General features: G+C 39.9%; 1 protein-coding gene across 3 annotated transcripts; it reads right to left on the bottom strand.

Annotated features, from left to right (window-relative positions):
- Positions 1 to 58: 58 nt before the first annotated feature.
- Positions 59 to 16044, bottom strand: rassf8a (Ras association domain family member 8a). 3 transcript variants are annotated; one of them, XM_077597171.1, is made up of 7 exons: positions 15700 to 16044; positions 15605 to 15636; positions 6308 to 6499; positions 4720 to 5510; positions 4076 to 4273; positions 3366 to 3510; positions 59 to 1554 (listed from the first exon to the last, which is right to left on the bottom strand). In XM_077597171.1, the coding sequence occupies exons 3-7, from the start codon at positions 6408 to 6410 to the stop codon at positions 1433 to 1435; spliced, it is 1359 nt and encodes a 452-aa protein (XP_077453297.1). In that variant the 5' UTR covers positions 6411 to 6499; positions 15605 to 15636; positions 15700 to 16044; the 3' UTR covers positions 59 to 1432. The 3 variants fall into 3 exon arrangements, with proteins under 3 accessions (XP_077453297.1, XP_077453298.1, XP_077453296.1); XM_077597172.1 differs by lacking the exon at positions 15605 to 15636 and adding an exon at positions 14417 to 14564; XM_077597170.1 differs by lacking the exon at positions 15605 to 15636.
- Positions 16045 to 16730: the final 686 nt, after the last annotated feature.

The following is a 16730-nucleotide window of genomic DNA, read 5'->3' as shown; positions in this document are numbered from 1 at the left end:
AAAGTAAACTGTCAGGTTTGCCATTAAACATTCCCCAAAACATGCACAAATAAAGAGACACTCTTCAAAGGTTTTTATTGACTCATGCCATCCGCATCCTATCAACGGTTACAACCATGTACCTGCCAAATTGGAATAAAAAAAGGTACAGTTGACATCTTAAAAATCTCAAGAGCATTGTAAACAGTGTTCACAGCTACATCTCATCACACAAGTAGGTTCCTTTAACTGGAAATCTACCCTTAATATGTTGCTCAATTCCTGAAAAAAGTGGACTACAACCAGCTATGTCATTGGAAAATAAAGGGAGCTATACATTGTCTATGTTTATTATTTTTTGTACAAATAAAATACCTATTTAGTAATAATTTCAATAGAGTACAAATAATAGCTGGAACATTAATACTAGTATTTCAGCCCCGCCCCCCTGGCAAAAATGGCAATACCACAGTAATATGTAACAAAACTTGCACCCTCACCCATAATCTATCAACTATTGGCAAGATTAATTCTACTTGTTTGCCATGCTTAAATTGTAGCAATACGGCACAACGTTAACTGCTTCCATTGCAGACTTGGTATCTCTTTAATACCTTTAGCACTAGAGCTTCACGTTCATCTTCATTTCCCGGTATTGCCCATCAAACACTGTAAGGCACTTTGCTGTGGTTAGCAGCTCAGATACAATCTCCAATTTATACACATTCTGTACATTAAAAACCTGTTGCATGCCATAAAAGATTTGTTGTACTGTTGGTGCTCTGCACATATATGGCTATAGGTACATCACAATCATGCGCTCAGAGCTGTTCATCTTTGGCCAAAAACCGAAAAAGATTATAAATGATAAAAACATTGCACAGGTGATTTTACTTAGTAGTTATAAAATGAAATAGTTCCTCAGAATGAATGAAATGAAGACCGAACAAACCTATTTATGCATAGTCAGAGTTACAGTGAACTACATTATATTAACAATTTCTCATATTCTTAATAATTTAGGTTAGTCAGGCATCGGGCAGAGTAAATGTATTCATTGCATAACTACACGGTTAATTCATTGATTCACATTCATTCTAAAAAGGCTGTTGTTTGGAATTATAGTACCAACAAGAAACGAGTAGAAAAACATTCAATAACTACAAGAGTGATTAAAATGATATTAAATGATTGTTTTAAAAGTCGTGCATGGCAGCCAGATCTACGTTTAGATACTAAGCGCGTGCCTGATCCCACCCCTTCTTTGTGTGCCAACAAATCCTTCACGTCAAAGTTTAGTATTGTTCCTTAGCTGAACGCTGTCTCAATAGAAAACAGTGCATGATTTGTGAATTATTGAGGTATCCTCCATAAAGATATGCCATTCAAAAAGCTCTGAGGAGAAGGTAGCCATTGTGCTATAGTCAGGTCAGCACAGGTGTGCAGTGGAGCCTCAAACATAGATACCCTCGGGATTTAGACTGGAGCTGAGCGCACTTTTTAAAACCCGTAGATGACCAGACAATGGTTGCAGGGACACGGGGCGCTTCAGGGAGCCGGTGAGTGGAATCACATCTAAAACCAGAATTGAAGAAATTCATTAAAATGAGGCGGATTGCTTTCACACACACACAACTAGTATTTACCATGTATTTTCACATTCACATTAAAGCACACTTCCAAGTTTTACCCTCATTTAACACATCTTTGGAATACAAATGCCACACAAGACGAACTGAGCTGAGGTACCACCTCGGGACCTTGTGACTCTGACTCTCTAATTAATTGCCATCATCTTCCCACATTCCAAATCAAAACGTGAATCTTATACCAAAAATAACTTACTTTTTAACCACTAGGGGGAAGTGGGGAGGTAGAAGGAGGATTTTATGATAGTCCTTGACATTTTACACACACACAGTTAAAATAAATGACTAGTGGAAAGGCCTTAGTACATCCACTCATCTCTTTTATCATTTTAAAACCATTACTAAACCAGGTTCAGGGAAAAAATGTGGCAGGAAGACAATAACTTTATTGTCAGAATATGTGACAAAAATACCTTGATTTTATAAGTGCAAGTGAATAGATTTACTTGAGGAAATGATATTCTTGACCACAAGCAGAAGAGCATTTCACTGCCAATGTCCCAAAAATGTCAGACCCGGGTTGGTTCGAGGGCCGCTTTAACGTCAACTCGATTTCATGTGGGCTGGAGCATTTTAGATATAATATTTAGATTGTTTTTTTTAATAAATGGATTAAATGAACTGGATTAAAGGGCCTGAATATTCAGTTATTTATAGATCTAAAACAATGTTTATTTTAGCTTTTTTTATATTTTTAGATTTTACAAAAAAAACCTTTTGAACTAAAAACACAGAAAAAAAATGATTAAAAAATTACAATTATTGATTTAAAAGTGGGAAAATCAGTAAATTTAATATACATCTATACTCTTCATTTTAATTTGATCCTAAAACAGAAAGTCGTCACTCATGATTTAATTTCCCGGGCCACACAAAATGATGCAGCGGGCCAGATTTGGCCCCCGGGCCGCCACTTTGACAACAGTGCTCTAAACTGTGATCCTTCAATAAGAAATCAGCGATTCCAATTGTGGGGGTACTTATATAGACTAATATAATAGATAAATGCTCCAACAGAACAGTATTCCTTCTGAGGCACTGTCAGGTTTTCCATTGGACATCCACAAAAGCATGCATAAAGAAAGAGGAAAAACACCCTTTTGGATCTTCACTTGCAAGGGGACGGACATTGAGGACCGCTTGCCGTCATTCCCCAACAGCGTTATTCTCTCTTTTCTTTCGTTCATTTTTATTACGGAGGCCCTGATTACATGGGGGTCCCAACTCTTAAGGGAGGAGTGGATTAGACAATTGGGACATCAGAGTTTTCAAAACATGTTCGCAATCTCATCACTATAGACAAAACAGGAGGCACAAGCACTCCAAGACGCCTCAGTACATCTTGTTTTGACTAAGGAAGGATAAACAAAACGGCCTTCGCTTGTGGCAACTCTAAAGCAAGAAAGAAAGACAGTCTCAAGCAAGAATGCATTCAAATTCAGGCAAAGCATATACTAAATGTAGCAAACGTATGATAAATGACAATGATGTGCGCATAACTCCTACAGGCACCTTGTACTCTCACATACTGTATGATTATTTTACAATGCATGTCTCAGGTCAGAGACATTCAGATGGGTCAGACATGACTGACCGTTAAATCACTGACTACATGTCATTTCCACAAGGTCTGCTCTCTGTTAGGCAGTTAAGTGAGCAGCGGCAGGTATTAGGGAATGATGAAAGTTCGTTCTTGTTTGCGGTGTGTGTCCCAACTAAATGAGAGAAGGACATTACCTAGAACACGATTGCCACTTGTACATTCGTCCTCTGCAGGTTCGGCTGGCAGGACTGTGACCTTGGTCCCAGTTTGCTTGATGAACTGCTGCAGGTTCACCTGCCTGAGCTCCTTAGTTAGCAGTTCCAGGTCATGATGCATATCCTTTAATAAAATGATACAGTCTTATAAGGACACAGCAATGAAAAACGAAGAAATGTCAAGTGCATGCTCTACTACACGTGTCAAAGTGGCGGCCCGGGGGCCAAATCTGGCCCGCCGCATCATTTTGTGTGGCCTGGGAAAGTAAATCATGAGTGACTTCCTGTTTTAGGATCAAATTAAAATAGAGTATAGATGTATATTACATTTCCTGATTTTCCCCCTTTTAAATCAATAATTATAATTTTTAAATCATTTTTTTCTGTGTTTTAGTTCAAAAATCATTTTGTAAAATCTAAAAATATATTTCAAAAAAAGCTAAAATAAACATTGTTTTGGGTCTATAAAAAACTGAATAATCAGGGCTTTTAATCCAGTTCTTTTAATCAATTTATTTAAAAAAATCTAAATATTATATCTAAAATGGTTCGGCCCACGTGAAATCAAGTTGATGTTAAAGCAGCCCGCGAACCAACCCGAGTCTGACACCCTTGCTCTACTACATCTTGAAATGTTTTATCTGAGGAATATTTTGATAGACATGAAAGACTGAATATATTAGGCTCACCTGTAGCTTCTTGGTGCTTTGGAGTAGCGACCGGTCTACAGCCCTGCAGCTGCTTTCCATTTGGACTGCTTGTCTTTCTTGTGCTTTCAGCTCTGCTTTGACTCTGAGTACCTGAGCTCGAACCTCTGCCTCATTTATCCACTCGGTCTCCTGACGCTCTCTCTGTAACCGTATCTCCTCCAAACCATTTTCTACTCTCTGACGGGACAAAACATACAAAATGGGGTAACTTAAAGCTGCTGTGAAATCATACTAATGATTTTCTTTATACATAAAATCTGTTTGAAAATAAGTGTTGAGAACATGGTAACAAGCTGCAAATAAGGGAGTGCTGAATCTCTGACCTATAGGCAGAAACTTTTTTAGTGTGATTTTAGCCAGTTTTTGTTTTAGTCATGTTCGAATCACTCATTGTTGTCGTCACAAGCCCAAGCCGTGTTGTCACTGCTTTGTGGCCCGCCCACAGTACGATACAAGTCAGTCCATTTTTAACCAGGACCAATACTAAAATGCATTTAATATGTACACATACCACAATGCACTAAACAACATGGAGACGTTAATTAAACTACCAAAAAAAATAGGAGATAAAATACTTCATTAAGAACAACACAAATGGAGACATTTTACATAAAATAACACACCTCTACTATTGCTAGTTTGTCTTCAATCTCCTTTTCGCAGCCCTGCAGACGACCACGCAGCTCCTCCAGCCTCTCCTCCAACTGCCTCTCACTCTCCAGCTCGATCTGAAGCTCGGTGGTCCAAAACTCTTCCTCCTCCATCTCCACCTCAGTCTTCCTCAGGTGATTCTCCAGTCTTAAAATCTCCTCTATCAGACCTCCACTTGAGTCCCCGCTGCAGACTGCAGCTCGTCCTGCACGAACCTCTTCCCAGGCATGGAGCTCAACTTCATAAACCTCTAATTTCTTCTCCAGCACGCAGAGGGTTTCTCTCTGAATGCCAACCAGTCGGACTAGATCCTCCATGCGACAGGCCCATAGGCCATGGGATGTACTCCCAGTGGCTCCACCAGCATGGTGTGTAACACAGTTTCCTAGATGAAGTCTCCTCTTGGCATCAGCTTCACTTGTTCGTCCGCCGCCCAGGATCTCTCGAAGACCTCGTGGCGCTCCTGTAAATGTGAGAGACTTTCGCCGAGGCTCACGGCGACAGAGGAAGCGATCGTTGGGATGGTGAAGCTTTGCCAGCGGAGGGAGGCTTTGCCTATGATAGCCACGTTCAGGCCCCCTCAGAGGAGGCCCTTCCGAAGGGGGCCGCTCAGTTAGGGAAGGACCTGTACGAAGCAAAATCAGCTGGACATCACCTGCGTATTGACCCCACGTATTAAGAGAAGCAACTGGGCTCTCGTGAGGGGCTAGATGACGCTCTGTGTCACGCCATTTCTCTACCAGAGTGTATCTTCCAGTCCGACCTGTCAACAACACATGAGGGAGCTGCTGTCAAGATTTCTATCCACGAGAAGCACAATAGAAAAGTGAGCATCAGGGAGATGAGCTTTCAAATCTTTATTATCACATTGGCAAATATAGGTTTGGAAATTAGCACTGCTCAGCACCACGTCACTAAGCAATTGTAATAAAAGAAAAGGAAAAGGTGGAGGAGGAATCTCTGCTTTCTCAGCTTGGCAGGGGGAGAAGGGGATGAGTCATACTTTCCCTCCTCCAACTTTGTATTTATGGGAAGTGATGTCAATACCGGCTGCTCAAGTACTTGTATTCCACTCAGATTCATATGGGGAGACGGATTGTAAGAATTAAAGCTATGATGATAAACTGAAACTCAGCAGGAACATCACATCGCGGCAGAATGACTGATAAGTAAGATGGCTGAGTGTTTTATAATTTTTTTTCAGTCTAATCTATTTCACAATGAAAAAAACATTTTTAGGCAATTTTATAGAATTATGCAGTGTCAACTTATTCTTCAGCAAAGGCAATTTACTCAAACCTTTGCATTTTTAGGGGCCAGTGTGGCTACGCTTTGATACACCATTCAAATATTATAAATCTTAGATTCTTGAAGCTGGAAAATCGTGATGTGAAAGTTTATTTCCCATTACGCAGTATGTTTTTGTTTCATTTTATTCCATGGCACAATGGCTCCCTCAGTTAAGAAGCATTAGACAGAGCGATTTTAACACCAATAACAACAAAAACACTTGTTAGTTACAAGTAAAACAGTTTTTTTGTTAATCAGCGCATTCCTTACCTATAGCCTGAGCCAGAGCAATTACAACTTCCTGGCAGGTGGTCGCCTCAGTAACCCCACACACAACCCTTTGAACTCCATCGACCCAGACCTTGAGCTCCATTTTGGGTCAAAAGTGACAGGAGATATTGTGATGTGTTGTCCCAAACATTCTTAAAGACACCAGACGCCCAAAGCCAGCTGAAGCCCTTCCTGGGAGGAAACAGGAAAACAAGTTTAAGAATATGCGCAGAGATCAGTTCTATTAAGGTTTAACTCACTACTGTTATTATTTGTTAAACTTCATTTTCATCTGCTCATGGTGAAAATATTGAGTCTAGTCATTACCAACACCATCTGGCAGCAAGACTGTTTTCTATGTACGTTGTGGCCTCGAGATGCAGATAAATAATACCAGGAGACTTCCCAAGCACAGTTCCTGCTTTTGTGACTAAAACTAGGAAGCTGTGAGGATGGAGGAGGAAAATTACGTGTGACATAACTAATAGTGAAGCAGCATAAAAATGTTTTGTTTTGTTACAAAACAGGAAGGCACAGCCAGAGGGATCACAATACGAGGAAGTGACAAATCTTGTTTTGGATGCCATTCTTTGAGGTGCATTAATGAATCCCATCTGCATGCAGGAGTGTATGTACAATAAACTAACTACTACAATGATTCTTGAACATTGTGTAAAACACATAAAAATAGAACACAATAATTTGCTAATGCTTTCCAATTTTCATTTAATTGAACACAACACTGCAGAGACATGCTATTCATTTATTTTCCCTCTGATATTCACTCATTTTGGTTTTGAAAATGAGCTCTGTTACATCACCATTGCTTTTTGCAACACTATTATTCCTAAACAGAGGACAGACATTATTAATTAACTATGCCTCACAAGTGAATTTGTTCATTCATCCATGATAAAAAACTTTCATTTGTTCGAAAAAAAATTGTGTTCTTGGTTGCCTTATTTTGTACTTAATAATGTGTCACACCACACATTTTCACAAAAGGATCAAACATCACAGGCATTTAACGTTTAAGTCGAGCTTCTTATGTAAAAACATTTATCCAGATAATATGACTACATGAAAAAAATAATGCAGTAGACGAATTAATTAGCTTTTTTTTAGTTTTTATATCTGTTTTAAGGCTGTAAAAGGCTTCATCACATATATACCGTTTTGTCAGACAAGCATTAACATTTTCCGATATTTTTCTATTGTTTAAAACAATACAGACCTATTTTTAAATATTACATTAACGCTTTTACATCTTTTGAAAGATACTTACCGGAGTTGAGTTTATGATACAATGTGTTGTCAACTGTGTGCCTGCAAAGCCCTTTCTGAGATTTGCTGTGATTTAGGACTATATGCATTTTTTTTAAAAAAACGTGACTTGATTGGACTTTTGCTTGTCCAATCTAATGGTTTTATTTTGTCAGGAAGATGTCTGCTAAGGGTCCATTTTCAAAAAAATAAAATAATAATAAATAAATATATAATAATCATCATCAAAAGCTGTTCAGTACTTGAGGTTTTTTTTCTAACTTTTTAAACATTTTGTGAGGTATTTTTTACCTCTACATAACGTTATAGTATAACAGTTTGACTACTCAAACTATCCATCGACACTACCAACCTCTGACTATAACCATTCAGGAACCTCTGAATGCAAACACGCAACAACTGTTGAATAATGTTTAACAGCTTTATAAAGCATGTGTTATGTTACTTGAAAGTCAGTTTCCAACAAAATTTCACATAAGAAACATTCATCTACTGGAAGGACTCCCTGACAAGGACGTTGTATAGGAAATAATGAAAGGATTTACTCCATGAATCTATATACTGTACTAGTGTCTTAAAAGGACCTTTTGTTCACCTAGCCTTTCCCAATTACCCAACCCCCCTCACATTCACAAACTGGCCAGTCCGGACCAAAACACACAGTCATTCAGACAGAGCCCAGCACAAGGTTTAAAACTCTTTAGAGTTTCCAATCAGCCTACCATGCATGTTTTTGGAATATGGGAGGAAACCGGAGTACTCGGAGAAAATCCACGCAGGCCCGGGGAGAACATGCAAACTCCACACAGATGGACCGACCTGGACATGAACCCGGGACCCCAGAGCCGTGAGGCCGACACGCTAACCACTCGCTCCACCGGGCCGCTCTTGTAATAGTATAATCTATAATTTAACGTTCATCATATTTTGATTTCAACCTTGTAATAGTTCAATTTTAATCGTGTTATATTCATATTCATTTTTCTCTCTGAATATTACAATGCGCGGCCCGGTGGAGCGAGTGGTTAGCGCGTCGGCCTCACAGCGCTGGGGTCCTGGGTTAAATCCAGGTCACAGCTACCTGTGTGGAGTTTGCATGTTCTCCCCGGGCCTGCGTGGGTTTCCTCCGGGTACTCCGGTTTTCTCACACATTCCAAAAACATGCATGGTAGGCTGATTGGACAGTCTAAATTACTCAGTCTCATTCACAATAATAACACTCCAAGTGGGAGTCGAGCCCACGCCTGTCCACCTTGCAGTCAGGCGAATGAACCACTACACCACCATTAAGCTCCTGATTTAATTACTGCTATTATTCTAGATCACTTATGAAGTGGACGTAAGCCTGTTCGTTGGATTACACGTCATTTTAAATTGTTCCTCACTTCAGAGTGTGTGTTATATTGCTGTCGGTTGGCTGACATCAGCATTTCGGATCAGCAATCCGATTCAAGAGCGGTAAAACCCAAGTTCTGGGACAAATGGAGATTTTTACTGATCTAAGCCATTACAGAACACTGCTTTCGGTTTTTACATTACACAAACTGATGGTTAATTCAGAGTATAGTTTATTTTGAAACCTCTAATTTTTTATCTTGATAAAAATATAACAAAAATGATATATTGTTCATTGTTAGGAATTCTTTTTGTCATAAAGCAAATGAAAATTTAGCACAACTACTCTTCCCCTCCATAAAGTCAGCTTGTAACTAATGTTGCCTGTTCCTGAGACTTGTGCACAGAGATAAAACGTGCTGAAAACTAGCACGTTTCAAATGGAAATATTGTGGGATTGTGGGCTGTGTTCACTCCCATTTTTCATTTAGTTGGCAATTCATCGCTGTATTCTGACATTTTAATATAAAAGTTGCGCCTGTTCGATGAGAAATAATGTTTTCAATCATTTTGCTGACATCGCACCACTGGACCACAATATCAGTGATTGGGTAGGGAGGGTCGATTTTGCTGATAAAAGTAGGCATTTTGGGGATGAGTCATTATTTACAGTTTGGTCCAAAACTGATGGATTTCATTATTTTGGGGATGAGTCATTATTTACAGTTTGGTCCAAAACTGAAGGATTTCATTATTCTGAGCAAACAATATTCAATATGAATTTGTAGGTGAAAAAGTTGGACACCTTAGCCATAAAGTCACATTAAGTCTTTTTCATTGGAGAGTGACAATATGGCCCGCCCCTGTTTTTTTCGGCTAAATGCTCCCCTTATTAATGATTGCAATTCCCCTTATTAAGCGATTAAAAACCGTACAAATGCAACGCGGCACATATTCCCACACACACAGGGCACACGTAAAAGTCTAAAATGTAGTACAAAGTGGACGGCTTTTGGCCCTGGTGTAACGGGCTCTTGCCGCCATCTGGTAGACAAACACGGATATTACGTCTCCCATAATAACGGCCCCAGAGGGAACTATTTCAGCGATGCAGGACACATTTCCATATGCTTTATTTATTTTAAGACATTAATAAATCATTTATCATTTTCTCTCATTTTTGTGTTTCCTCACATCTTTCATACAAAATTGGGATGTTTTGACCAATTTTAAAGGGTTTAGTTGGTAGTTGTGTGAGGACAGTGGAACAAATCAGAGAATTTACATATAAAATACACCTCTACTTACGAAATTTTCAAGTTACGAAAAAAGTTCTGGAACCAATTAATTTCGTAAGTAGAGGTACGACTGTATTCCATTTAAAACCCGGAAATCCTGACAATCGCAGCAGAGCTTTCCAAGGCAGAGAGCCATCTTAAAACTCTGCATGCTCCAATCCACTGGCACGAAAATGCCACAGTCTGGGTAGATGCCCACTCCCTGATTTGTACAGCTCATCCAAGCCAGAGAAGCATTTTCTTAAGATTGAAACCTGCCTAAAATCCTTTGATATGATCATCAGCTGTAAACATGTAAACACTTTAAAGAGGTGTTGAAGATGAATTCCCTTGAAAGCAGAGAGTTGTGTGTTTTTGTCTGTCTGCCCATGAATAACCTCCAGGCCGAGTTGGCCAGGAAGAGGCTTCAACTGCTGTAAACAACCGACCATATGCTCATGTGGGTTTTTCGTAGTGGCTAACAGACTACTGTAACTCACACCAAGGGAAAATACTGAAGAAGCATTCAGTGGTGGAGCTTAAGACTTGCACTGCTTCTTCCAGGGATTTACAGAAAACCAAGCAATCTCAAAATGACCTGGAAAGAGTACACTTTAATAGATTGCTGCTCTATCAGGGAGGTATTAACAGAGCTAAACAAAACACAACTGGGAGTGAGACCAACTCAGAGGGATAGTTGTGTTGCACCAACTAAACCATATAGGGTACTGAACTCACAAAAGAACCCAAAGCCGACTGAAAACGGCGGAATATAGTCTGTGTTGTGTTTGACTGAGAGGGGAATTATATTTAATTGGAATCTTATGGAGCACTTGTGACACACCAAAGTACATCACACTGCTGACAATTACACAATGGACGGCTTCATAGACTTGTTTTTTATGTTAAAGCTTTCAATACTGCACTTTCTGTGGAAAAGGTGTTGTTTACACTTTCAAACCAGAAGTAGATTTTTGATGAAAAAAAGTGAGAAAAAGAGAACACAAATATATGTATATCTTCATACTGTTGTCAAATGCTATGACTGATGGAACAAGATTTTGGTTTGGTCACATAAATTGGTTAAGAATTCAAGTATACCGGGGCGATACAACGATAATGGAAATCATCCTCAAGTAATTGATTATTTGGAAAATATAAACTCCAATTACACCACTTACTTTCACAATTGAAAAACAAGTTATTTATTTACTTATTCACAGAAGTTTCAAATTTGAAAGACAAAATATGTGAGTTATAATAATAATAATAATCGGACATAGGCCCTGTCGTCATTATCAACAACAAAAAAGCCTACTTGTCATCACACCCAGAAACTGCGTATGACGAAATTGGTGAGTTATTGTGCTACTGTGAGGCTTAAAGTGAAAGATGTGTCGTTGTCCTAACCACTTGCCTACAATTAACCTGAAGTCTTCTTCAAAACGCAATCTTCACGGTTAATAAGTGACACAATGATATAATGGCTAATAGCTTAACTTGGTTTTCTTTATGGTCGGTGTCTTCAAACAATAGTTACAAACATCTACTATATGTCATCTATCTAAAACCCCAAAAAATACATGGCAGCACAAATGAAAGCTAAACATGGACTAAGACAATAGTAGACATTTAAATTTTATCCATGCCTTAATTTAGTGATTTCACCTGTTTGACCCAATGCTGATGTTGTCTGTCTGAATACATTATTGGACTTTACGTGGACTGGCATTTGTGTAACATTGAAAACAACAATCGCTGGCAAGACTCTTGGCCTGAGAACATAATATTGGTTCTCATCAAAAGGTATGCCATAAAGGCGTGTTTAAAAAAAAATCCCTTTGTGAAAGGTAACCAATAAAGCAGACCGCATAGACCGCAACCAAATACACGACTCTTTCCTAAAGAGCTAGCGCTGATAACATCCTGGGTATACATTCCTAGCCTGTGAGAATGCGGCGGCGCATGACCAAAAAGATAAGGATGCCATGGGAAAGAGTTCTCTGTGATCTTTGTGGTTATGTGACAGTCAATCGGTATGGAATAACAGATACGTTAAAAATATTCCTCTTTTTAAAACTTCATAACATGTTCAACTAATAAACTAGTATAAACATTCACGAGGCTGTAAACAATATACCGTATACTGCACATGTGTCAAAGTGGAGGCCCGGGGGCCAAATCTGGCCCGCCACATCATTTTGTGTGGCCCGGGAAAGTAAATCATGAGTGCCGACTTTCTGTTTTAGGATCAAATTAAAATGAAGAGTATAGATGTATATTAAATTTCCTGATTTTCCCCTTTTAAATCAATAATTGTAACTTTTTAATCAATTTTTCTGTGTTTTTAGTTCAAAAATCATTTTGTAAAATCTAAAAATATATTTAAAAAAAGCTAAAATAAACATTGTTTTAGATCTATTAAAAAACTGAATATTCAGGGCTTTTAATCCAGTTCTTTTAATCCATTTATAAAAAAAAAAATCTAAATATTAAATCTAAAATGGTCCGGCCCACATGAAATCGAGTTGACGTTAACGCGGCCCGCGAACCCACCCGAGTCTGACACCCCTGGTATACTGTTATTTCGAGAGTGCAAACAATTGGTCCAAACACTTGGATGACGTCTTAACAGTGAAAGCCCTTGGCAGAGTGAGATATCAAATCATGTGTTTGGTCTTCAGTTTGGGCATGCACGAGTATGTCAAAATCAAAACAACAATAGTCCTTCACAGAACTCTTAAGTGTTTATACTGATAAAGCTTCAAGAGCACCGTGCGCACTGACTACACCACATAAATGTAAGATGGCTTTTTTAAAATCATTCATTCATTTTCTGAACCGCTTATCCTCACAAGAGCCGCAGGGATGCTGGAGCCCATCCCAGCTGACTTTGGCCCAACGGTGACCAACTGATCGCAGGGACAACTATTGACACTCACACTCATACCTCGGGGTAATTTAGTGTCCAACTAGCCTACCATGCATGTTTTTGGAATGTGTGAGGAAACTGGAGTACCCAGAAAAAACCCACGCAGACCCAGGGACCCTAACTCCACACTGGAGGACCGATCTGGATCTCAAACCCAGGACCCCAGAACAGTGAGGCCGACGCACTAACGACTCATCCGCCGGGCTGCCTGGGTTAGATCCTATACCTATACAACTAATTCTGATTCCATACATAAGCGGACGAAGAATATTCAAAAGCTTGTTCTAGATACGACCCCAAAAGACAAGACTTTGGTGTTCAGGTCTCATTGCCAAAAACGGACTTTGCGTGCATGTCAGGTTTAAATGAAGATAATACTGAGAGTCTTTCTTTCTAAACAAGCAGCCATTCACTCGGTGACAAAGTGGCTCTGAGCATGAATGGCTGTGCATGTCTACAGTGAGATTCAGAAATTTGATTGAACTCCGGGGGGGCAATTAGAGGGAAAAAAAGAGTGGTATGAAAATAAAGGGAAGTACTGTACCAAAAAGTGGGTGGTCCCTAACACTTCTAAATAGGAAGGTCATAAGGCAGACTGATAAAGGTGGCTGTTCTCTCAGTCCTGAAGTGCTAGACTGCAACTGAATGACATGAGAGGGATAATTCAGGATATTTGCAGCCATATCGCTACTCATGCATGCAACATTGACATGGGGCAATGTGGAAAGTGCAATTGTCATGGAACACGTCGACAGCGTGGTGCAGCCAGATATTCTTAGGAAGTTTGATGGATGAAAAGTTTAGGTTGCAGGGTTGCGATGAACTTACCCACATCCTCAGAGAGCAGATGAACCGTATTTTTGTTTTCACTTCCGAATTGTGTCTTGCTGATTGTAATGTGAAGTAAAGCACTTTGAATGACCTTGTTGAATTGCACTATACAATTAAACTAGCCTCTCCATGCATTGCCTAAGAACTGATGCATCTCTGGTGCATATGAATGAAATCCTTGTTGGCAGATGTGAAGTCAATGTCAAAGAAAACAGTCCATAAAGTATGGGAAACAGTCGGGGGAAAACACTCTTGCCTGTTGCATCGACAAAAGCCGAACCTTAGACTGGATCAGCAATTCTCTGCAGTGCTCAAAGATGAATCAAAGAAAAATAAATCAAAGTTCGAATGAAGTCTCCATGAGTTTGCAAAATCTTCCAAAAGTTAACCTAACTTAAACAAGCTAAATTGAGCAGGAGTAAATCACACCGAGAAAATAAAAACACAAACCTGTTCCAGAGTTCTCCTTGTAAAAACAAAATAAATAAAATTTCCAAAAAAAGAGAGGGGGGAAAATATGCCTGGCAACTGAATGTTGGCCACTCCAGCGGTGGTCTTGCCCTTTCACCTGAAATCAGCAGGGATAGGCTCCAGCTCCCTGCAACATCGAGCAGGATAAATAGCAAAAGAAGACATGAATAGCTGCAACTCTACCAAGCGAGTATTCGCGTATGTCTATCCAGCCCAATGAGTAATAACAACTATGCTGTAATTAGCATTTTGTTTGTTGTTTCTATTTTTAAATCTATGTACTTCAGGGGAAAACTAAAAGTCCCTCTGTCTCTCGAGTTGGCTCGTTTTAAAAACTATTACCAGCCTCCTCCACTTAAGATGTTAAAGCTGGCACCAGTTCAAACATCTGGATGGCACATTCGGACAGTTTATAATGCTGCTTTTGTTTCCATGCCACATACATCGCTCACTGGCCATCTTTGAAGAGGCATCAGGGTAGTGAGGGGCCTCCAGACAGCTTTAAATGTTACAGCAGTTTTTTCGAAACCTCATCTGATGTTGAAGCACACGCCGGCGGGACTCAACAACCTTGCAAAGAAAGGTTTACTCGCATGTCCCGTGAAACTTCAGATTTAGTTTGTCAACCAGTCTCTAATGCAGCAATCTGTTTTCCTCCTGCTTTCATTTGATGCCTTTGATGACTCCATTTTTAATGTTAGGAGTGTTTTGAAGCCTCATCTGATGTTGAAGCACAGTTTTGCAAAGAAAGGTTTACTAGCATGACCCGCGAAAACTTCAGATTTAGTTTGTCAACCAGTCTCTAATGTAGTAATGTTTTCCTCTTGCTTTCATCTGACGCCCACTGTGATGACTCCATGTTTTTTTTGTATTTGAGTTTGCAAAATTAGAGTAAAACATTTGGAAAAAATGGGAAGGCTAAAAGTATCCACAGGTTTGGTGTACTAGTTGTGCTTTTTTTAATTTTAAAATGTGTAATCAAGTGTTAAACAGTCTCTTCTTATGAGTAAGCAAGCATGGATGGAAATATAAAGCAATGTTGATGAAGAACGTTAGAACGCCCAAAAAACTCGAATACTACTATAGTTCATTAAAATGGACACTTGGATTTTCCAACTTATCAACGGTATTTGCTAGATCTGTGTGCAGGAATGATAAAAGAGTTACCTTCAAAGCCTCAACATGCTCATTATTTGTGGCTAAAGAAACAACAGACACAACATGAGTACATAATATTCCACTATTAGCGCTGCGACTCTTACCTTTATGGCGCAAAGACGGCTCGATTCACAGCTCTTTTCGTAAGACGAAGTTTGCAAACGAAACATTCGAAGGGAATCGCGCAAATAGGGTCCCTTTTCACCATTGCCCCCGCAACGGCCGGCGACAAAGTGATGGTTCCTTCCTTCTCGACGTTAAAACAACTAGAGCGACGTTTGAGTATCAAAGTTTGAGGGCGTCCTCTTGGAGTGTGCTCATGTTTTGCTCTCCTGCCAGTGAACTGCGGGGGAAGAAGGGAAAAAAAGACCTTCTCCCCATACTTGTCTCCTCTCTCTCTCCTCCTGCAGGCAGGCGCACATCGCAATGGAAGTGGGGCACCGCAAGGCATTGTGGACCGTTTAAAGGGAGAGGCAACTCGGCCACAACTCCCGCATCCAGGGCATCTAGTCACCGGGAGGCATCCTGAACATCCACGCTGACCTTACAGCTCACGGGTCAGGACCTTTTTTGACAGATAGCGCCTGAAAAAAATCCATACATTTAAAGGTTATTCCTTGAGAGCCATATTCGGAATCTAATTTCAATTTCTGAACCGCTTTATCCTCATTAGGGTCGCGGGGGTGCTGGAGCCTATCCCAGCTGACTTCGGGCCAGAGGCAGGGGAGACCCTGAATTGGTGGCCAGCCAATCGCAGGACACAAGGAGACGGACAACCATGCACTCTCACACCCATACCTAGGGGCAATTTAGTGTCCAATCAGCTTACCATGCATGTTTTTGGAATGTGGGGGAAACTGGAGTACCCGGAGGAAACCCACACAGGCTGTTACGCCGCTGCTAATCAATGAGTATGCATTCAAGAGGGAGTCTAATGAAAAAACAATAGATTACACCAGTGGTAGAAGTACATTTTATCTTATAGGTTAACCGGAGGGGGGGGGGCATATTGGATTGGATTGGATAACTTTATTCATCCCGTATTATAGTTATAAGTTAGACAGTACAGTCAAAGGCCGCAGAACAACAAAGCAAAAGCAAAAGCACAAAGTACAAAGCAAATCAAAGTCAATGG

The sequence above is a fragment of the Stigmatopora argus genome, chromosome 3 (assembly GCF_051989625.1).
Source record: "Stigmatopora argus isolate UIUO_Sarg chromosome 3, RoL_Sarg_1.0, whole genome shotgun sequence".
Classification (NCBI taxonomy): Eukaryota; Metazoa; Chordata; class Actinopteri; order Syngnathiformes; family Syngnathidae; genus Stigmatopora; species Stigmatopora argus.
This window is presented reverse-complemented; position numbering and strand designations above follow the sequence as displayed.